The sequence below is a fragment of the Bombina bombina genome, chromosome 7 (assembly GCF_027579735.1).
Source record: "Bombina bombina isolate aBomBom1 chromosome 7, aBomBom1.pri, whole genome shotgun sequence".
In the NCBI taxonomy this organism is placed as follows: domain Eukaryota; kingdom Metazoa; phylum Chordata; class Amphibia; order Anura; family Bombinatoridae; genus Bombina; species Bombina bombina.
The window spans coordinates 554,899,285-554,921,886 of NC_069505.1; the positions used below are offsets into that span (position 1 = coordinate 554,899,285).

At 41.4% G+C, this 22,602-nt stretch overlaps 1 protein-coding gene across 1 annotated transcript in view; it reads right to left on the minus strand.

Annotated features, from left to right (window-relative positions):
- TAPBP (TAP binding protein) overlaps nucleotides 1-15,899 on the minus strand; it is a 67,549-nt gene extending 51,650 nt beyond the window's left edge. Inside the window, exon 1 of the mRNA XM_053721893.1 lies at nucleotides 15,682-15,899. Coding sequence (XP_053577868.1) covers nucleotides 15,682-15,730 — 49 coding nt within the window. The 5' untranslated portion in view covers nucleotides 15,731-15,899. The remainder of the gene's footprint in view (nucleotides 1-15,681) is intronic.
- Between the last annotated feature and the right edge of the window lie 6,703 nt (nucleotides 15,900-22,602).

Genomic DNA, 22,602 nt, shown 5'->3' on the forward strand with positions numbered 1-22,602 from the left:
AGTGGCGACAGAGGAGACAGGAGACTGGAGAGACAGACAGGTCCCCCAATTAGCCTTAGGTGCCGGGCGGTAACAGAGGGAGAGTCCTGACTCCTGTCCTGAGTCCTCAAAAAGCGGAAGCGGTTGGTCCGTCCTAGTGCCAGTGTGTGTGAGCCAGGCGTGCGTTGGTTACTTACCGTTACCAGCACTGCAGCAGCAACAGGACTCGTGCCACCTTACCCCCAGCAAGTGAAGCAGCCCATCAGGGACTCCCAGGGCAGCTGCCGTGCCGACACAACCGTGAGACCGTCAGACCATTCTGCATTCTGCAGAGAGTTGCAGCCAGGCCAGGCTACTAGACTTAGGTAAGTACTAAAGTTCACTTCATCATCCTTCCTCGACCTCCATTCCACCCCCCGCTCCCACTCACGCCACCCGCCCGGACCCTCTCTGTCTCACAAAGTCACAGGCCAGCAGAAGCACTTTTAACTACAGTCAGCCTCATACTCATTTTGACACTCAGTGCACACAGTGAGCGCAACAGCTATGAGGGCGCCTATGGCTAATAATAAAGGCTGTTTAAAAAAAAATAGACCTTTAAAAAAAAAAAAAAAAAAAAAGATTTATTATTTTTAGTGGGGGGGGGGGGGGGGTTGGGGGCAGCCAGGGCTGCACTGGCACTAAGTTAATGGATGGTACACTAGTACACAGTGTTGACTGTGTTGAATCATGAATCCATGTGGATTCCATTTCCATTGATAACCTATTAGGCACACAGCTACATGTACAGTGTAAGCAACACAGACACACAGGGTCAGTCCAGCCTAAAATACCATACCCTAACCCCATATACCTTTATGGCCACTGGCACTGCATGTACAGTCAGTCAGTGTAAGCAAATTAGCCTAAGCCTACAGACACACAGGGTGGTGTGGGTCAGACAGACAGTAAGACTAAGTATTGTAATAATAAGTATGGAGTGCCTCTTGCAGCTTCCTCTATTCTTTCCTATTCTTTCCTATTCTTATCTATTAACCAACCATAAAAACTCCCCCATCCACACATGTATCTTATATTCTTTTCTTATCTATTAACCATTTATACTTATGGCTAGTACTGTAGTCTGGTTTGGTGAGAGTGGCGAAGAAAGGTGAAGTGTTAACACTTCACCTTTCTCTCACCAAACCAGACTACAGTACTAGCCATAAGTATAAATGGTTAATAGATAAGAAAAGAATATAAGATACATGTGTGGATGGGGGAGTTTAAAGGACCAGTCAATGCAGTAGATTTGCATAATCAACAAATGCATGATAAGAGGACAATGCAATAGAACTTAGTCTGAACTTCAAATGAGTAGTAGATTTTTGTTAAAAAAAATTGCAGTTATGTCTATTTCCACTCCCCCTGTATCATGTGACAGCCAATCACAAATGCATACACGTATATGCTGTGAATTCTTGCAAATGCTCAGTAGGAGTTAGTGACTCAAAAAGTGTAAATATAAAAAGACTGTGCACATTTTGTTAATTGAAGTAAATTGGAAAGTTGTTTAAAATTGCTGCTGTATCTGAATCTTGAAGTTTAATTTTGACTTGAGTGTCCCTTTAAGTGTGTGTTGGGGCTTGTGTGGGGGGTCCTGTTAGGTAGTTTATTACTTGAGTTAGGGCCTTCCTCTATTTGGGTGTCCTAATGACTTGGGCATGATGGGGCCTATGCTATGAGTAGGGCAGTGTTTATTGCCATGAGCTGAAGCAGCAGCATACGTGGGTTCTACAAGGGTGTTGGTGCACTAGGGGATCTGACATGCTCAGTGATATTATAGTACTTTTTTTTTCTACATTAGATAACATTTGTATTGCCATTACCACTAGTCTATTTAGCTGCTGTTTTGCCTAAACTAATGCTGCATGTATAATTCTTTCCAGTGGTGTATTTAGGTTTTGTGCTGCCCCCCACCCTCCCAGGTTTAAGGCCTTTTTTTATTTTTTATTTTTTTTATTAGCATTTAAACAGATGTAAAAGTCAATACAAAATGTCATTGTTCAGAAATACAGATAAAGATAGGAGTTGCAATGCACTACTGGGAACTAGCTATTTGGCACACATTCCTCTTGTTATTGGCTCAACAGATGTGTTCAGCTTTCTCCCAGTAGTTCATTACTCCTTTGGGGATGATTTTAGCTTTGTTTAAAGGGTTGTGTGTATACGTTTGTGTGTGTGTATGTATGAGTTTGTGTGTATGTATGTTTTTAAGTTTTTGTGTGTATATGTGTGTGTGTGTATGAATCTGTGTGTTAGTGTGTGAGTTTTTTGTGTGTCTGTATATGTGTATGTCTATATATCTGTGTGTGTAAGTTTATGTGTGTGTTTGTATATGTGTATGTCTATATATCTGTGTGTGTGAGTTTATGTGTGTGTCTGTATATGTGTATGTCTATATATCTGTGTGTGTGAGTTTATGTGTGTGTCTGTATATGTGTGTGTCTATGAGTTTTTTTGTGTGAGTCAGTATGGGTGTATGTATGTCTTTAATTTTGTCTTTGTACATTATTAAGAGTGGATAATCAATATTTTTTGCAGTCCACTTTGGAGGTGTTTTTTCTTCTACATGTCCTCTAAGGCTTATATATATATATATATATATATATATATATATATATATATATATATATATATATATATATATATCTATATATATATATATATCTTTTTATGTGTAGATACCCTGCATCATTGTGTAATGTAGTGTACTCTTTATCAGTGTGTAGATACCCTGCATCAATGTGTAATGTAGTGTACTCATTATCATTATATAGATACCCTGCCTGCATCAATGTGTAATGTAGTGTACTCATTATATAGTATAGTATTCTCATTATTTCAGTGTAGTTTTCTCAGTATCTGTGTAAATATATGTTTAAATATATATTCTAGAGTACGTTTTGACGAACGCGCAATGTCCTTAATAAACAACAAAGCCTCGGGAGCAAAAAACCGTAAAAGAGTTCGTATGGAAAAAGAGGAAGATCTTAAAAGTGCAAAAGTAATGTCTAAGTTCTTAAGAAAGGAAGAAAATACCCACAAGCAGCAATTAGTTGGCAAGCTTCACATTGTAACTAATACTGCTACAGAGGAAGAGGTTTTAACTGAGTTCACCACCCCACAAAATTTAATGTGTGAACCTTCAACTAGCCATGTTGATAAGATACAGGAAGGTGAAATTGAAATCATAACCTGTGACAACTTAACTAGCCTAATCATAGAAAAAAAGAAAGATACAGTTGAAAATGTTACCGAACATATTTCTTTTAAAGATATTTCTTTATGGCCAGGTCCATCATCAATGAACAGACAAGTAAGAGATCACATTGTTATAGAAGGACCACAACCGTTACCATCATCAAATTATAGATATCCAAAAGATTCCAAAAAAAGGCACTTTTCAAATTCGTATTTGTTCCATATACTACCAAATAAGGAGAGAACAACAAGAAGGTGGCTACAATATTCAGTTGTCTCAGATAAAGTATATTGTTTTTGCTGCAAGCTGTTTGACCCAAAGCCAAAATCTATGCTTGGGAAAGATGGCATTAATAACTGGCAGCATATAGGTGATTATCTGAACAAACATGAAGGCGCTCTCGAACATTTTCAAGCAAGCAAAATGTGGCTTAATGCAGAAAAATGTCTTTTGGGAAATAAAGGCATTGACAAAGAATTACAAGAACAGATAAAATCAGAAACCAGTCGTTGGCGAGCTGTATTAGAAAGAATAATGTCAGTTGTAATTTATTTAGCAAAAAATAATTTGGCTTTCCGAGGAACATCTAACAAATTGTTCTCTCCAAATAACGGAAACTTCTTGGGCCTAATAGAATTATTAGGAAAATTTGACTCCGTAATGATGGATCACTTACGGCGAGTGACATCTAAAGATATCCATACTCATTACTGTGGAAATCTTATTCAGAATGAGTTAATCACTTTAATGGCATCTCAAGTGAAAAAAAACATTTTGCAAAAGGCTAAAGAGGCAAAATATTTTTCGGTTATGCTAGATTGTACACCTGATGTTAGCCATAATGAGCAATTATCGTATACCATCAGATTTGTTGATATCACAGAAGAAACCATTGCAATAAAAGAGCACTTTTTAGGTTACCGCATAGCAAATGAAACATCTGGCGAAGCACTTTCAGACCTTCTTTTTTGTGAAATGTCAGATTGTGGTCTGGATATGAACAACTGCCGGGGTCAGGGCTACGATAATGGAGCAAACATGATAGGCATAAACAAAGGTGTCCAAAAAAGAGTTTTGGAGAAGTACCCCAGAGCATTTTTTAATCCGTGCGGGTGTCATAGCTTGAATTTAGTGATAGGTGATGCTTCTAAATCATCTGTAAAATCAGTGTCCCTCTTCGGAATACTTCAGAGACTATACAATGTTTTTGCTGCATCTACAAAACGCTGGTGTATTCTATCTGATCATGTACAAAATCTTTCACTGAAGAAAGTCTGTGAAACAAGATGGGAATGCAGAATTGAAAGCCTTAAAGCTGTACGGTATCAATTTGAAGACATTAATAATGCTCTTATGAGCCTAGAAGAAGACATCAGTGACCCAGTAATCACATCAGAGGCAAAGTCACTTAATTTGCATTTGGAGGATTTCAGTTTCATTTTAACTCTTGTTATATGGTATGACCTTCTATTCCAAGTGAACATTGTAAGCAAGTCTATGCAGTCAAGACAATTTAATTTGCCACTCTGCAATGATATTCTAAAGAAATGCATTAGTTTTGTTCAAAACTATAGAGATTCTGGCTACGAATCTGCCAAAGTAACTGCAAAGGAAATCGCTTTAGGTTTGGGTATTGAAACCACTTTCAAAGCAGACAAGAGGAAGAAGATGAAAAAAAGAATGTTTGCATATGAGAGCAGAGATGAAACTCCTGCAGAAGAAGAACAACATTTTAAGTCTTCAGTGTACTACCCTCTTATTGACAACATGACTACTTCTCTTGAACGCCGTTTTAGTCAATTATCCGTACACAATGAAAGATGGGGCTTTCTATATAACATAATGGCATTACCAGAGAAAGATAAACTGCTAAATTTATGCAAAGATCTGGAGCATATATTGGCTAATAATAATCAATCAGCACCTGAATGTGATATAGATGGCTTCCAGTTGTCCGAAGAACTGACACAGATTATACCTACTATTCTGAAGGAATCTGTCACACCACTTGAAGTCTTACAGCACATTCAATCTACTAATACTAAATGCTTGTTTCCTAATATTTGGGTAGCCATGAGGATCTTACTCACCATTCCAATCACTGTGGCTAACTGTGAAAGAAGCTTCAGCAAACTAAAACTGATTAAAACCTATTTACGGTCATCAATGGCAGAAGAAAGACTTTCAGCTCTTGCTCTATTGTCTATAGAGAGTGAACTGTCAGAGCAAATTGATTACACTACTGCAATAAACAATTTTGCAGCTGCTAAATCAAGAAAAGTAGCCTTTGTTTAGACCTTCATTTATTTTAGTTGTCTGTTCATTAAAGTTTGACTTGACCTGGTTGTCAATGTTCATACTGTAGGAAAATCTGTTGCTGAGCCTTTTTTTCATGTTGTTTCTTTATATATGACCTGAAAGTAACCTCTTTTGCACATACAAAGGGCTCTCCTGTATTATATAATATGTTGTGTAAGTTTGCTTATGATGACATTTGCTGTTGGCTGTTGCTTATTTTATTTCAAATGTGACATTATTGCTTTATTGTAAAAATTGTTTTTCTGCCTTTTTAAGGCCCAAGAATGGCCTTAACATTATTAACCTACTATACACAGGTCCAAGCGTGGCCTCTTGATTTAATAGGAGGTCTATACAAAAAGGAGGTTTCAGCCTAACCTTTAGTTGACTTACTTGTAATTGTAATGATGCTATTTTATTTGGAGTATTTCTGACTTAGTTTCTTTTGTGGCATGGTAATTGCTATTTGTATTGTATTCCTAATAAGTTCAATGAAGTAATTACGCAATTTCAAAGAAAATGTATCTGCTGTATTGTATTTATTTTTCATGTACACTTTACAGATTTAAATTAAAATTAAATGGCAGTGAGACATGGAAGGTAGACGGGAAAAGGTTGCACTTTAGAATGAGGGTGGGGGGGGAGGGGGGCAAATTTTGAAATTTCGCCCTGGGAGCTGAAATCTCTAGAAACGGCCCTGATTGAAGATATAAAACTAAGTATAATCACCATAGTCCTCTCACACGACCTATCTAGTTGCTGGGTGCAAGAGAATGACTGGGGGTGACGTAGAGGGGAGGAGCTATATAGCAACTCTGCTGGGTGAATCCTCTTGCACTTCCTGTAGGGGAGCAGATAATATCCCACAAGTAATGATGACCCGTGGACTGATCACACTTAACAGAAGAAAGCAGCGTTGGGACCGGCCAACCCAGCTTTTTAAGCCTAACGCCAAACTCATAATCTAGCCGAGTGTGCGCATGCTTGCAATTACGTAATCGCATTCCACACATTCTTTTGAAACATATGTAGAGTGCAATTACGTCACTGAGCGCATGCGCAGACAAAGGTAGCAAATCTCAATGAGGGAGCAAATTTCAGCAGAACACCTGTAATGTACTACATATAGTATGACGTATAATTTGATGTAATCTGTAAACTGTAAGAGACTAAGGGATGACAATTCACCAAATTAGATGTTTTATTTTAATATTCTACTTTTTTCTACAGTAAACTATAGGGAATGTACACAGCATGTTATTAACTATAAACAGTTAGTTGTGCAGGCCAGGATATACATTTATATTAGTGGTGGTTCTACAAAGGGTTGCAAAACAACTATAATATTAAAAGTTGCACCGTGTTTTGGTGATAAATACAATTAAAATAAAATAGCCCTGACACACTATGGTTTCTTCCCAGCTCCACCCACTGAACACCTGCAACCAATCAGCTGCCTTGACTACACCATCTGACCACCTGTAAGCAATCAGCTGGACTGACTCTACCCACTGAACATCGGAGACGCTGCCTACATGTTTTTCTGACTAATAAAGCAGAAGGTAGAACCGCAGAGGAGTTTTTGCAGCACAATAAACAAACACTCCTGGCCTCTCTGTACACTTATACTGCAGAGCAAACATACTCTTAGCCTCTCTATAGTATAGATGTATATATTTACTGACATGAAGGTACCTGCTCTGCAGTATACATGTACAGTGGTGAATATGTATGCTCTGCAGTATATGTATAGAGAGGCCAGGAGTGTGTCTGCTCTGCAGTATATGTATAGAGAGGCCAGGAGTGTTTCTGCTCTGCAGTATATGTATAGAGAGGCCAGGAGTGTTTGTGCTCTGCAGTATATGTATAGAGAGGTCCGGAGTGTGTCTGCTCTGCATTATATGTATAGAGAGGCCAGAAGTGTGTCTGCTCTGCAGTATATGTATAGAGAGGTCAGGAGTGTGTCTGCTCTGCAGTATATGTATAGAGAGGCCAGGAGTGTGTCTGCTCTGCAGTATATGTATAGAGAGGCCAGGTGTGTGTCTGCTCTGCAGTATATGTATAAAGAGGCCAGGAGTGTGTCTGCTCTGCAGTATATGTATAGAGAGGCCAGGAGTGTGTCTGCTCTGCAGTATATGTATAGAGAGGCCAGGTGTGTGTCTGCTCTGCAGTATATGTATAGAGAGGCCAGGAGTGTGTCTGCTCTGCAGTATATGTATAGAGAGGCCAGGAGTGTGTCTGCTCTGCAGTATATGTATAGAAAGGCCAGGTGTGTGTCTGCTCTGCAGTATATGTATAGAAAGGCCAGGTGTGTGTCTGCTCTGCAGTATATGTATAGAGAGGCCAGGAGTGTGTCTGCTCTGTAGTATATGTATAGAGAGGCCAGGAGTGTGTCTGCTCTGCAGTATATGTATAGAGAGGCCAGGAGTGTGCCTGCTCTGCAGTATATGTATAGAGAGGCCAGGAGTGTATCTGATCTGCAGTATATGTATAGAGAGGCCAGGAGTGTGTCTTCTCTGCAGTATATGTATAGAGAGGTCAGGAATGTGTCTGCTCTGCAGTATATGTATAGAGAGGCCAGGAGTGTGTCTTCTCTGCAGTATATGTATAGAGAGGTCAGGAGTGTGTCTGTTCTGCAGTATATGTATAGAGAGGCCAGGAATGTGTCTGCTCTGCAGTATATGTATAGAGAGGCCAGGAATGTGTCTTCTCTGCAGTATATGTATAGAGAGGTCAGGAGTGTGTCTGTTCTGCAGTATATGTATAGAGAGGCCAGGAGTGTTTCTGCTCTGCAGTATATGTATAGAGAGGTCAGGAGTGTGTCTGCTCTGCAGTATATGTATAGAGAGGCCAGGAGTGTGTCTGCTCTGCAGTATATGTATAGAGAGGCCAGGTGTGTGTCTGTTCTGCAGTATATGTATAGAGAGGCCAGGTGTGTGTCTGCTCTGCAGTATATGTATAGAGAGGCCAGGTGTGTGTCTGCTTTGCAGTATATGTATAGAGAGGTCAGGAGTGTGTCTGTTCTGCAGTATATGTATATAGAGGCCAGGAGTGTTTGTGCTCTGCAGTATATGTATAGAGAGGCCAGGAGTGTGTCTGTTCTGCAGTATATGTATAGAGAGGCCAGGAGTGTTTCTGCTCTGCAGTATATGTATAGAGAGGCCAGGAGTGTGTCTGCTCTGCAGTATATGTATAGAGAGGCCAGGAGTGTTTGTGCTCTGCAGTATATGTATAGAGAGGCCAGGTGTGTGTCTGCTCTGCAGTATATGTATAGAGAGGCCAGGAGTGTGTCTGCTCTGCAGTATATGTATAGAGAGGTCCGGAGTGTGTCTGCTCTGCAGTATATGTATAGAGAGGCCAGGAGTGTGTCTGCTCTGCAGTATATGTATAGAGAGGCCAGGAGTGTGTCTGATCTGCAGTATATTTATAGAGAGGTCAGGAGTGTTTGTGTTCTGCAGTATATGTATAGAGAGGTCAGGAGTGTTTGTGCTCTGCAGTATATGTATAGAGAGGTCAGGAGTGTTTGTGCTCTGCAGTATATGTATAGAGAGGCCAGGAGTGTGTCTGTTCTGCAGTATATGTATAGAGAGGTCAGGAGTGTGTCTGCTCTGCAGTGTATGTATAGAGAGGCCAGGAGTGTGTCTGTTCTGCAGTATATGTATAGAGAGGCCAGGAGTGTTTGTGCTCTGCAGTATATGTATAGAGAGGTCAGGAGTGTGTCTGCTCTGCAGTATATGTATAGAGAGGTCAGGAGTGTGTCTGTTCTGCAGTATATGTATAGAGAGGCCAGGAGTGTGTCTGCTCTGCAGTATATGTATAGAGAGGCCAGGAGTGTGTCTGTTCTGCAGTATATGTATAGAGAGGTCAGGAGTGTGTCTGTTCTACAGTATATGTATAGAGAGGTCAGGAGTGTGTCTGCTCTGTAGTATATGTATAGAGAGGCCAGGAGTGTTTCTGCTCTGCAGTATATGTATAGAGAGGTCAGGAGTGTGTCTGCTCTGCAGTATATGTATAGAGAGGCCAGGTGTGTGTCTGCTCTGCAGTATATGTATAGAGAGGCCAGGAGTGTGTCTGCTCTGCAGTATATGTATAGAGAGGCCAGGAGTGTGTCTGTTCTGCAGTATATGTATAGAGGGGTCAGGAGTGTGTCTGCTCTGCAGTATATGTATAGAGAGGTCAGGAGTGTGTCTGCTCTGCAGTGTATGTATAGAGAGGCCAGGAGTGTGTCTGCTCTGCAGTATATGTATAGAGAGGCCAGGAGTGTGTCTGCTCTGCAGTATATGTATAGAGAGGTCAGGAGTGTGTCTGTTCTGCAGTATATGTATAGAGTGGCCAGGAGTGTTTGTGCTCTGCAGTATATGTATAGAGAGGCCAGGAGTGTGTCTGCTCTGCAGTATATGTATAGAGAGGCCAGGAGTGTGTCTGTTCTGCAGTATATGTATAGAGAGGTCAGGAGTGTGTCTGCTCTGCAGTATATGTATAGAGAGGTCAGGAGTGTGTCTGTTCTGCAGTATATGTATAGAGAGGCCAGGAGTGTGTCTGCTCTGCAGTGTATGTATAGAGAGGCCAGGAGTGTGTCTGCTCTGCAGTATATGTATAGAGAGGTCAGGAGTGTGTCTGCTCTGCAGTATATGTATAGAGAGGTCAGGAGTGTGTCTGTTCTGCAGTATATGTATAGAGAGGTCAGGAGTGTGTCTGTTCTGCAGTATATGTATAGAGAGGCCAGGAGTGTGTCTGTTCTGCAGTATATGTATAGAGAGGCCAGGAGTGTGTCTGTTCTGCAGTATATGTATAGAGAGGCCAGGAGTGTGTCTGCTCTGCAGTATATGTATAGAGAGGCCAGGAGTGTGTCTGCTCTGCAGTATATGTATAGAGAGGCCAGGAGTGTGTCTGTTCTGCAGTATATGTATAGAGAGGCCAGGAGTGTGTCTGTTCTGCAGTATATGTATAGAGAGGCCAGGAGTGTGTCTGCTCTGCAGTATATGTATAGAGAGGCCAGGAGTGTGTCTGCTCTGCAGTATATGTATAGAGAGGCCAGGAGTGTGTCTGCTCTGCAGTATATGTATAGAGAGGCCAGGAGTGTGTCTGTTCTGCAGTGTATGTATAGAGAGGCCAGGAGTGTTTGTGCTCTGCAGTATATGTATAGAGAGGCTAGGAGTGTGTCTGTTCTGCAGTATATGTATAGAGAGGTCAGGAGTGTGTCTGCTCTGCAGTGTACATGTAAGATATGAATGTGTCTGCTCTGCAGTATATGTATAGAGAGGTCAGGAGTGTGTCTGCTCTGCAGTATATGTATAGAGAGGCTAGGAGTGTGTCTGCTCTGCAGTATATATATAGAGAGGCCAGGAATGTGTCTGCTCTGCAGTATATGTATAGAGAGGCCAGGAATGTGTCTGCTCTGCAGTATATGTATAGAGAGGCCAGGAGTGTGTCTGCTCTGCAGTATATGTATAGAGAGGCCAGGAATGTGTCTGTTCTGCAGTATATATATAGAGAGGTCAGGAGTGTGTCTGCTCTGCAGTGTACATGTAAGATATGAATGTGTCTGCTCTGCAGTATATGTATAGAGAGGCCAGGAGTGTGTCTGCTCTGCAGTATATGTATAGAGAGGCCAGGAGTGTGTCTGCTCTGCAGTATATGTATAGAGAGGCCAGGAGTGTGTCTGCTCTGCAGTATACATGTACAGATATGAATGTGTATGCTTTGCAGTATACATAAAGGGAGGCTGGAAGTGGTGTGAAAATTGCAGATTTACAACTACAGTTTCAGTACAGCATTTTCTAAACGGGTTTCCTTTCTTAATTAATTAACCCTGTAATTTAACACACTTAATTATGTTTCACCTAGATTACGAGTTTTGCGCTAAAGAGGGTGCAAAACGAACGCAACAAAAGTTGCGTTATTTCCCCCTCCATAGCGCTGCCATTACACGTTTCTGAAAAGCCTCCTTGTGTGTGCGATATGGTGGCGTTAAGCGCCATACCGCTCAAAAGCCAAGGGCAGCTTTGACGTGCTCGTGCACACTTTCCCCTATAGACATCAATGGGGAGAGAGTGTTAGAAAAAAAAACTAACACCTGAAGTGCGGAATGGCTGTCGCGGTAACGCAGCCCCATTGATGTCTATGGGGAAAAAAAATTAAGTTTAAACCTAACACCCTAACATAAACCCCAAGTCTAAACACCCCTAATCTGCTGCCCCCGACATCGCTGCCACCTAAATAAATTTATTAACTCCTAATCTGCCAACGTTAAATAAAGTTATTAAATGCTAATCTGTCGCTCCCGACATCGCCACCACTATAATAAAGTTATTAACCCCTATTCCGCCGATCCCCGACATCACCGCCACTATATTAAAGTTATTAACCCCTAATCTGCCAAAGGTAAATAAAGTTATTAACTGCTAATCCGTCGCTCCCGACATCGCCACCACTATAATAAAGTTATTAACTCCTATTCCGCCGATCTCCGACATCACTGCCACTATATTAAAGTTATTAACCCCTAATCTGCCAACGCTAAATAAAGTTATTAACTGCTAATCTGTCGCTCCCGACATCGTCACCACTAAAATAAAGTTATTAACCCTTATTCCGCCGATCCCAGACATCACCGCCACTATATTAAAGTTATTATCCCCTAATCTGCCGCCCCCGACATCATTGTCACTAATAAAAGCTATTAACCTCTTTTCCGCAGCTCCCCGACATCCCTGCCACTAAATAAAGTTATTAACCCCTATACCTTCGGCCTCCCACATCTCCGCCACTAAATAAACCTATTAACCCTTAAACCGCCAGCCCCCCCACATTGCAAAACACTAAATTAAACTATTAACCCCTAAACCTAACACGCCTTAACTTTAAATTAAAATTACAATATAACGCCATTTAAATAAATAAAAACTTACCTGTGAAATAAAAATAAACCTAACATTAAACTATAAATTAACCTAACATTACTATTCTAATAAAATAAAAAAATTACCAATTAAAATATCTATTGTGGGAGGCTGGAGGTTTAGGGGTTAATAACTTTATTTAGTGGGGACGATGTCGGGGAGCGGAGGAATAGGGGTTAATAGCTTTTATTAGTGGCGGCGATGTCGGGGGCGGCAGATTAGGGGTTAATACCTTTATTATAGTGGCGGCGATGTCGGGGAGCGGCGGAATAGGGGTTAATAATGTTATTATAGTGTAGACGATGTCGGGAGCTGCGGAATAGGGGTCAATAGGTTTAATTTAGGGTTTGCGATGTGGGAGGGCCTCGGTTTAGGGGTAAATAGGTAGTTTATGGGTGTTAGAGTACTTTGTAACATTTTAGTTATGAGTTTTGTGAAACATTTTTGTTACACAAAATCCATAACTACTGCTCTCAGATGGCGGTATGGATCGTGTCATTATAGGCTGTAACGCAAGCATTTTAGCCTGAACGCACAACCTATAATACCGGCGCTATGGAAATCCCACGCAAAAACGTCATTTTTTTTAGTGCGGGATCGATGTTGCGTTACAGGCTACAATGCTTGCGTTACAGCTATACCGACACAACTCCCAATAGTGCGTTCCTGCTATTACTCTGAAATTGTCATTTTTTCAGTGTTAAAAGCCGCAACGCAAAACTCGTAATCTAGGTGTTTGTGCATTCAAAAAAAAAAAAGCTGCTTTACCAGTCTATTTTTTTAACACCAGCCAGTCTAGAACCATACTGAGCCAGTTATTGGTAAGTAATACCCTCCCTGCCTGATTTACTGGCAAGGAGCGGATGTCTGGGCCCTATTATACACCAAATATGGGCACAAAGTGGCGATCACAGGATATTGCAAGCTACAATCTAGTAGCAAGCTATATATATATATATATATATATATAATATATATAAGTCAGCCTTAATGGCATGGGTATTTAAATGTATTCTAAGTTTCATTATTTCAGTTTGTACATGTACTGTATATTCCCTACACACGACTGATGCACACACACAAACAATGCCATTGCTATATTTAGTTTTGGAACACCCAGAAAGTTAATTAAATTGTATTTTAGTCCACCAAAAGGGTGTGCTGCAACTTATAATCACGCACCATAACTGTGCAACATGAGGCCTACATATACTTATCAAACACACAGGCCCACTACTGCACATTGCATTTACTGGAACATGAAAGTAAAACAAATTTGTTATTTGGGAAGTCCCTACGTTTTCAGGAAAGAGCAATAGAAAATATGATATAAAAGACTATCACAGAGGGAGGGAGAGGGATGGATCCCATTTCAGTTATAAGCGTAATATTTGGTTACAACAACATTTATTAACCCCTTAATGACAGCCTGTAGGGTGTTTATAGGGCATGAAAGGTACATGAAACCCAAAATATTTTTTTCATTATTCAGATAGAGCATGATATTTTAAACAACTTTCTAATTTACTTATATTATCAGTTTCTTTGTTCTCTTGGCATCTTTTGTTGAAAAGCAGGGACAAAAGCTCATAAGCATGCAAGGGGCTGGAGCACTATATCGCAGTTGTTTTGTAAGAATGTTATCCTTTTTCAAGAGCACTATATAGCAGCACCATTTCCTGCCATTTAAGGCTCCAGATACCTACCTAGGTATCACCATGAGAACAAAGTGAATTTGATAATAAAATTACATTTGAAAAGTTTTGAAAAATGATATGTTTGGTCTCATTCACAAAAGAACATGTTTGTGTTTTATATCTCTTTAAGGGGTTAATTAAATAAAGTGGGTTTCTCTGACAGCTGCAAGGCCACATTATTGTAGCCGTCATTGTCGTTAAAAGGTTAAAACCTTTGAAGAGTTTTGTTATTTTTTTTTAGCATTTGTTGTATTTACAACTGGATGGTGACCTACTTCAGAGATAGAGAGGGAAGAAACGAGGTACAGAAAGAGAGAGAAAATAGATAATTATATAGAGAACAAAAGAGAGAGAGAGAGAACAAGAGAGAGAGAGAGAGAACAAGAGAGAGAGAGAGAGAGAACAAGAGAGAGAACAAGAGAGAGAGAGAGAGAGAACAAGAGAGAGATAGAGAGAGAGAGATAGATAGAGAGAGAGAGAGAGAGAGAGAGAAAAGAGATAATTATATATAGAGAACAAGGCAGAGAAAGAGAATGAGAGAGAGGGAGAGAAAGGAAGAGAGAGAGAGAGAGAGAGAGAGAGAAGAGATAATTATATCTAGAGAACAAGGGCGAGAAAGGGAATGAGAGAGAGAGAGAGAGAGAGAGAGAGAGAAAAGAGATAATTATATATAGAGAACAAGAGAGAGAGAGAGAGAGAGAGAACAAGAGAGAGAGAGAGAACAAGAGAGAGAACAAGAGAGAGAACAAGAGAGAGAGAGAGAGAGAACGAGAGAGAGAGAGAGAGAGAGAGAGAGAGACAAAAAAGAGATAATTATATATAGAGAACAAGGGAGAGAAAGAGAATGAGAGAGAGGGAGAGAAAGGAGGAGAGAGAGAGAAAAGAGATAATTATATATAGAGAACAAGGGAGAGAGAGAGAGAGAGAGAGAACAAGAGAGAGAGAGAGAGAGAGAGAACAAGAGAGAGAACAAGAGAGAGAACAAGAGAGAGAGAGAGAACAAGAGAGAGAGAGAGAGAGAAAAAAGAGATAATTATATATAGAGAACAAGGGAGAGAAAGAGAATGAGAGAGAGGGAGAGAGAGAAAGGAGGAGAGAGAGAGAAAAGAGATAATTATATATAGAGAACAAGGACGAGAAAGAGTAAGGGAACAAGAGTACAAGAGAGAGAAAAAGAGGAAATGAGAGATAAAAGAGAGAAGAGAGAGAGAAAAGAGAGCGAGCGAGAAAAAGAGAGAAAAGATAGAGAAAGAGAGAGGAGAGAGAGAAAATAGAGAGATAGAGAGAGGAGACAGAAGAAAGAGAGAGAGAGAAGAAAGAGAGAAGAGAGAGAGAAAATAGAGAGCTAGAGAGAAGAGAAAGAAAGAGAGAGAAGAGAGACGAGAGAGAGAAGAGAGAGAAGTAGAGAGAAAGTAGAGAGAGAAATTAAGACATAGATAAAGAAAGAAATATAAGACATACAAAGATGGTGGGGTGTGAACACAGGGCAGTAGTAGGAAAAACAAAATGCAGAGACAGAGACTAGTTTCAGAGAGTGCTGGAGACAGGGAGAGACACTTACCTAACACATGATAAATAAGTGACATCTTGTATATGGTTGAAGGGATCATGTTAGCAGGACTGAGCTGCAAGTAGAGAAAACCACCTCAGTGTAAGGATGTGCGTCTCACTGTTGCAGACTAGTCTCAGGGAGCTGTCTCCTTTATTTGTCCCTCACTACCCCCTGCACCCTATCTTGGGCCGTGCGTCGTCTCCCTCTCTCTGTTGTGTGTTGTTATCTGCTGCTCAGTGTAGTTTCACTTTCAGTCTCTCCCTGCAGTTTGTTTTTGACTCAGATACAAATCCGCTTTGGCAACACACAGACTTTTTTTTTTAACCATCTGTTTTACCTTTCTGAATTAGTTGCTTAAAGGGACACTGAACCCACAATTTTTCTTATCTTATTTATCAAATTTTCTTCATTCTCTTGGTATGTTTATTTGAAAAGCAAGAATGTAAGTTTAGATGCCGGCCCATTTTTAGTGAAGAACTTGGGTTGTCCTTGCTGATTGGACAGCACCAATAAGCAAGTGCTGTCCATGGTCTGAACCAAAAATGTGCTGGCTCCTTAGCTTAGATGCCTTCTTTTTCAAATAAAGATAGCAAAAGAACCAAGAAAAATTGATAATAGGAGTAAATTAGAAAGTTGCTTAAAATTGCATGCTCTATCTGAATCATGAAAGAAAAAATTGTGGGTTCAGTGTCCCTTTAAACATTATTTTACTATGTAACTTGCATGGGTCCCACTCTCCCTAAAGAGAGAAGCAAACTCTGTAACTTGCAAACCAGATAGCACTTTATTGTATAGCTTTGCTACAAGCACTGCTGCCATATAGTGTTCACAACACATGCACATTCCTGCCTACCTCAGTATGCTCTCATGGAAAGTTGATGAATTTCAACAGATCACTGAGAGAAATTGGTATATTTTAAGGGACATGAAACCCAGATTTTTTCTTTCATCATTCAGATCTGATTTTAAACAACTTTCCAATTTACTTCTATAATCAAACTTGCTTCATTCCCTTGGTATCCTTTGTTGAAGGAGCAGCAATGCACTACTGAACACTCTATGCAACATTGGTACAAAACATTGTTGCAAACACTGCTGCCATAGAGAGTTAAAGACACGTGGACGCTCCTGAGCTTCTCTGAGCCTACCTAGGTATACTTTTCAACAAAAGAAAACCAAGAGAACAAAGCAAATATGATAATAGAAATACATGGAAATCTGTATAAAATTGCATGGTCTGTCTGAGCATTGAAAGTTTAATTTCTACTTTACTGTCTCATTAAATCAAGTCACAATTGTTTTAAAGCTGTTCCTATACCGGTGCAGCCCCATTCTAATTACACCTGCCTTTAATTGTTTTTATGCTCAATCATCAGTCCACAAGGCAGGGGTAAATTAGTGAGTGTACAATTTAACCCCTGATACACTAAGTAAGCATTGCTGCCTATACAATAAATATCAGTAATATGTCTGTATATTGGGGGGAGTCTATGCCCCCCCAACCTTACTCAGCACCACTGCATTTCTGGGCTTTAACGCCGATGGACGGATAACAACGTCCTAACCGGGTGGCTTTCCTGAAGCCACTGGCGCTTCCCTGATGGTATCCCGGTCTGGAGGGTGTGCCTAGCATCATAGGGACACCCCCCTGACCCAATCCCATCATTGAAATCTCGTGATCACGTGCACGATCGCGAGATTTGAAATTGTTTACATCGGAGCAGTTGTTCCGATGTAGACACTTTAACCCCGGCTGGAAAGGGTTAAAGGAAAATGATAAACTAAATAAATGCTAGATACATAGTTACCAACATTTGATTTTTTTTTTCCAGGGATGCATTGTAGCAGAGCCACGCCCATGTATGGTTTGCATAGCTCCGCCCACTCCAATCCACCCCAAAACAAATACAATTCTAGTGGTATAATTCAGTGATACTGATTGCTTAAAGGGACAGTCTCTTCCAGAATTGTTATTGTTTAAAAAGATTGATAATCCCTTTATTACCAATTCCCCAGTTTTGCATAACCAACAGTTCTATTAATATACATTTTACCTCTGCATACCTCCCAACATCTGTGGCTGGGTATCAGGGACTCAGGAGATTGATGGGGCCGGTTGCTGTTTGTGGGAGGAGCCGTGTTGGGACAGGGTAGGATAGTGGGTGGTTAGGGGTGGGATGGTTGATGAGGGTGTCTCAGAGGGAGAACAGAAGAGCTCAGAATTAGGGGCTGTCCCTCTCAAGTAGAAAGAGTTGTAAGGTCTTAGGTTATTGCAAGTTGTGATAGGATTAAGCAAGATTGGGGAACTCCACCCTATAGCACCCTTTATCTTCTTCACTAAAAGTATTATAATGCAGATGCCTGTAGCCAGTGTTTTATCCCATTATATACAAAAGATCAAACTGTATAAACTAAATAAAAATAAAAAACAAATAATAATATATTAAAATGTACTGAAGGAAATATGGCACCTGGTTAGTGCTGTCACCCATCCTAGTATGACCAGGACAGTCATGAAATCAGAAGGTAAAATTAAAGTTAAAAGTAATTTTAACTTATTTTCAATCACATATATTATTTTTAATCTTTAAAATGCACAATTTATTGCAGATGTTTTTCTTTACAGTTTAAATTAAAACTTTAATATGCTGAACATTCTGTGTTTATGCTTATTTCAAACTGTGTAAAATAAAATATTTTAGTACAAACATGTGAAGAACCACAAATGGATGGGCAAAAGGTAGCAACCGTACAACTAGTGCACCTATTGTTATGTCACCTTATAAACACTTTACCTTTTGTCAATTTGCTAAATGTCAGACTGATCATTGTGACATAAGTGTCAGGGTATAAAGGCCAGAGCACAGTGAGGCAAGAAAGAGTACAGAGGAGAACAAGAAGAAGGAGAGGACAAACGCATAGAACAATCAGCAGACATCAGTCTCCCTTCTGATCTTTCCCACCATCTCCAGGCCGCCCAAAGAGAGCAACAGAGACGCTTAAGTTCCAAGACAACGAGGAATCAGTTAAAGCAAAATATTTCTTGTGGTGGTAGTGAAGACACCCAACTTCTTTACAGCAGTGACCTTTAAGAAAATTCATCTGAGCCTCTGCAGGAGAATAGTTCCAGGAAGACCTGCAGGTGAGCACTCCCTGTTGCCAATGACTTTGTCCCACAAGAAGGCGTTGAAAGGAGAATATATTCTAGGCCATTGTGCACCCTCACATGGTATGGCAATATTTATATACTCATTTTATAGGTTGAACTCAATGGACTTTTGTCTTCTTTCAACCTCATCTATTGTGTTATGCATTATAATGAGTCTTGTCATACCTGAGGACACATCACTCCTTCGCCATGTATTTGATACTTCCTGCAGTTCAAGATGGTTTTAGATTTGCTGTAGAATAATTCCACGGAACAATGACTTTGTCCCATGAGAAGACTTTGAAGGAAGAGTTATGTAATTCTGGACCATCGTAACCCTCACACAGTATGGCAATATTTATATACTCATTTTATAGGTTGAACTCAATGGACTTTTGTCTTCTTTCAACCTCATCTATTGTGTTATGCATTATAATGAGTCTTGTCATACCTGAGGACACATCACTCCTTCGCCATGTATTTGATACTTCCTGCAGTTCAAGATGGTTTTAGATTTGCTGTAGAATAATTCCACGGAACAATGACTTTGTCCCATGAGAAGACTTTGAAGGAAGAGTTATGTAATTCTGGACCATCGTAACCCTCACACAGTATGGCAATATTTATATACTCATTTTATAGGTTGAACTCAATGGACTATTCTGTCTTCTTTCAACCATAACTTCTATGTTATACATAATAATGAGTCTTGTCATACTTGAGGACACAGATGAAATTAATAAGGCAACAATGTCCAGGACTTATTTGCTTTCTTTGAACCAAATGACTGAATGAAAATGAATATATTCATAAAAAAATAAACAGAGCATTACTTTAAAATCAGCTGTGAGTGTTGTTTTTCATTTCTTAAACAAAATACTACTTACAATGTACTTGTGGGTTTGTTAAAAAGAGGTGGATATATTTACAAATACATAATATATTTCTGAGGTGTAATGAGACACTAATCTTATACTTATCATATCTATGTAAGAAATATGTACCAGTTCACCCACTCATACACATACACATGCACAGATACTAAATGATAAATTCAATTTAAAAAGGGCATAAATGGAAGTGTTCCTTTTTAGAAATTTAAGTTTCATTCTGCCAGTTCTGAGCATGAGCAAATCTGACTCCCTTTCTATTCACTTAATACTAAACCAACTCTGGCTGTAATATGACATCATGCTAGATAAGACTATAGCCTCCTAATAAGGCAGTGACAGTAATGGACACTGCACAAATTAAGTTTCAAATAATACATATTGCAATGATTTATATTAAGTATAAGCCACTGCTTACTGCGGTTTTATTACCACAAAATTGAGGCCAAAAAGCAAATTCTACAACCTGCACTTGCTGTAACGTAAATAGCTGGTTTAGGCAATTTGCAGCAAAGGTTACCGATTTTGGGCTAGAAGTGGAGTGTTATTTAGCGCTCATGTTCAAGCTCTAATACAGCTGAAAATAAACTTGTCACACGCGCAGGATATCGTAAGTATTGTGGGAGGAGCAATGTTGAGAAGGGGTGGGATAGTAGGTGGTTAGGTGTGGGATTTTCCGGTCAATGGGTGTGTTTTGATGGTCCGTGGGTGTGTCTGGGTGGTCAATGGGTGAGTGGATGGTCCGTGGGTGTGTCTGGGTTGTCAATGGGTGTCTGGATGGTCCGTGGGTGTGTCTGGATGGTCTGTGGGTGTGTCAGGGTGGTCAATGGGTGTCTGGATGGTCTGTGGGTGTGTCCGGGTGGTCAATGGGTCTCTGGATGATCCGTGGGTGTGTCTGGGCGGTCAATGGGTCTCTAGATGATCCGTTGGTGTGTCTTGGTGGTCAATGGGTCTCTGGATGATCCGTGGGTGTGTCTGGGTGGTCAATGGGTGTCTGGATGGTCCATGGGTGTGTCTGGGTGGTCAATGGGTGTCTGGATGGTCCATGGGTGTGTCAGGGTGGTCAATGGGTCTCCGGCTGATCCGTGGGTGTGTCTGGGCAGTCAATGGGTCTCTGGATGATCCGTGGATTTGTCAGGGTGGTCAATAGGTGTCTGGATGGTCCATGGGTGTGTCTGGGTGGTCAATGGGTGTCTGGATAATCCGTGGGTGTGTCTGGGTGGTCAATGGGTGTCTGGATGGTCCGTGGGTGTGTCTGAGTGGTCAATGGGTGTCTGGATGGTCCGTGGGTGTGTCAGGGTGGTCAAAGGGTGTCTGGATGGTCCATAGATGTGTTAGGGTGGTCAATGGGTGTCTGGATGGTACATGGGTGTGTCTGGGTGGTCAATGGATCTCTGGATGATCCGTGGGTGTGTCTGGGTGGTCAATGGCTGTCTGGATGATTCATGGGTGTATCTGGGCGGTCAATGGGTGTCTGGATATTCCGTAGGTGTGTCAGGGTGGTCAGTGGGTATCTGGATGATCTGTGGGTGTTTCTGGGTAGTCAGTTGGTGTGTTTTGATGGTCCATGGGTGTGTCTGGGTGGTCAATGGGTGTCTGGATGATCCATGGGTGTGTCTGGGCAGTTAATGGGTATCTGGATGATCCGGGGGTGTGTCTGGGCAGTCAATGGGTCTCTGGATGATCTGTGGGTGTGTCTGGGCGGTCAACGGGTCTCTGGATGATCCGTGGGTGTGTCTGGGTGGTCAATGGGTGTCTGGATGGTCTATGGATTTGTCAGGGTGGTCAATGGGTGTCTGGATGGTCCATTGGTGTGTCTGGGTGGTCAATGGGTCTCTGGATGATCCGTGGGTGTGTCTGGGTGGTCAATGGGTGTCTGGATGGTCCATGAGTGCCGGCTGGTCAATGGGTGTCTGGATGGTCCATGGATGTGTCTGGGTGGTCAGTGGGTGCCAGGATGATCTGTGGGTGTGTCTGGGTGGTCAATGGGTGCCTGGATGATCTGTGGGTGTGTCTGGGTGGTCAATGGGTGTCTGGATGGCCCGTGGGTGTGTCTGGGTGGTCAATTGGTGTCTGGATGATCCATGGGTGCCGGATGGTCAATGGGTGTCTGGATGGTCCATGGGTGTGTCTGGGTGGTCAATGGGTGTCTGGATGATCTGTGGGTGTGTCTGGGTGGTCAATGGGTGACTGAATGATCCGTTGATGTGTCTGGGTGGTTAATGAGTTTCTGGATAGTCTGTTGGTGTGTCTGGGTGGTCAAAGGGTATCTGGATGTTTGGTGGGTGTGTCTGGGTGGTCAATGGGTGTCTGGATGGTCCGTGGGTGTGTCTGGTTGGTCATTGGGTGTCTGGATGGTCAATGGGTGTGTCTGGGTGGTCAATGGGTGTCTGGATGGTCCGTGGATGTGTCGATGGTCCATGGGTGCCTGGTTGGTCAATGGGTGTCTGGATGGTCCATGGGTGTGTCTGGGTGGTCAGTGGGTGCCTTGATGATCTGTGGGTGTGTCTGAGTGGTCAAAGGGTGACTGAATGATCTATGGGTGTGTCTGGGTGCTCAATGGGTTTCTGGATGGTTTGTGGGTATGTCTGGGTGGTCAATGGGTGTCTGGATGATTCATGGGTGTATCTGGGCGCTCAATGGGTGTCTGGATATTCCGTAGGTGTGTCAGGGTGGTCAGTGGGTATATGGATGATCTGTGGGTGTTTCTGGGTAGTCAGTTGGTGTGTTTTGATGGTCCATGGGTGTGTCTGGGTGGTCAATGGGTGTCTGGATGATCCGTGGGTGTGTCTGGGCAGTTAATGGGTATCTGGATGATCCGTGGGTGTGTCTGGGCAGTCAATGGGTCTCTGGATGATCTGTGGGTGTGTCTGGGCGGTCAACGGGTCTCTG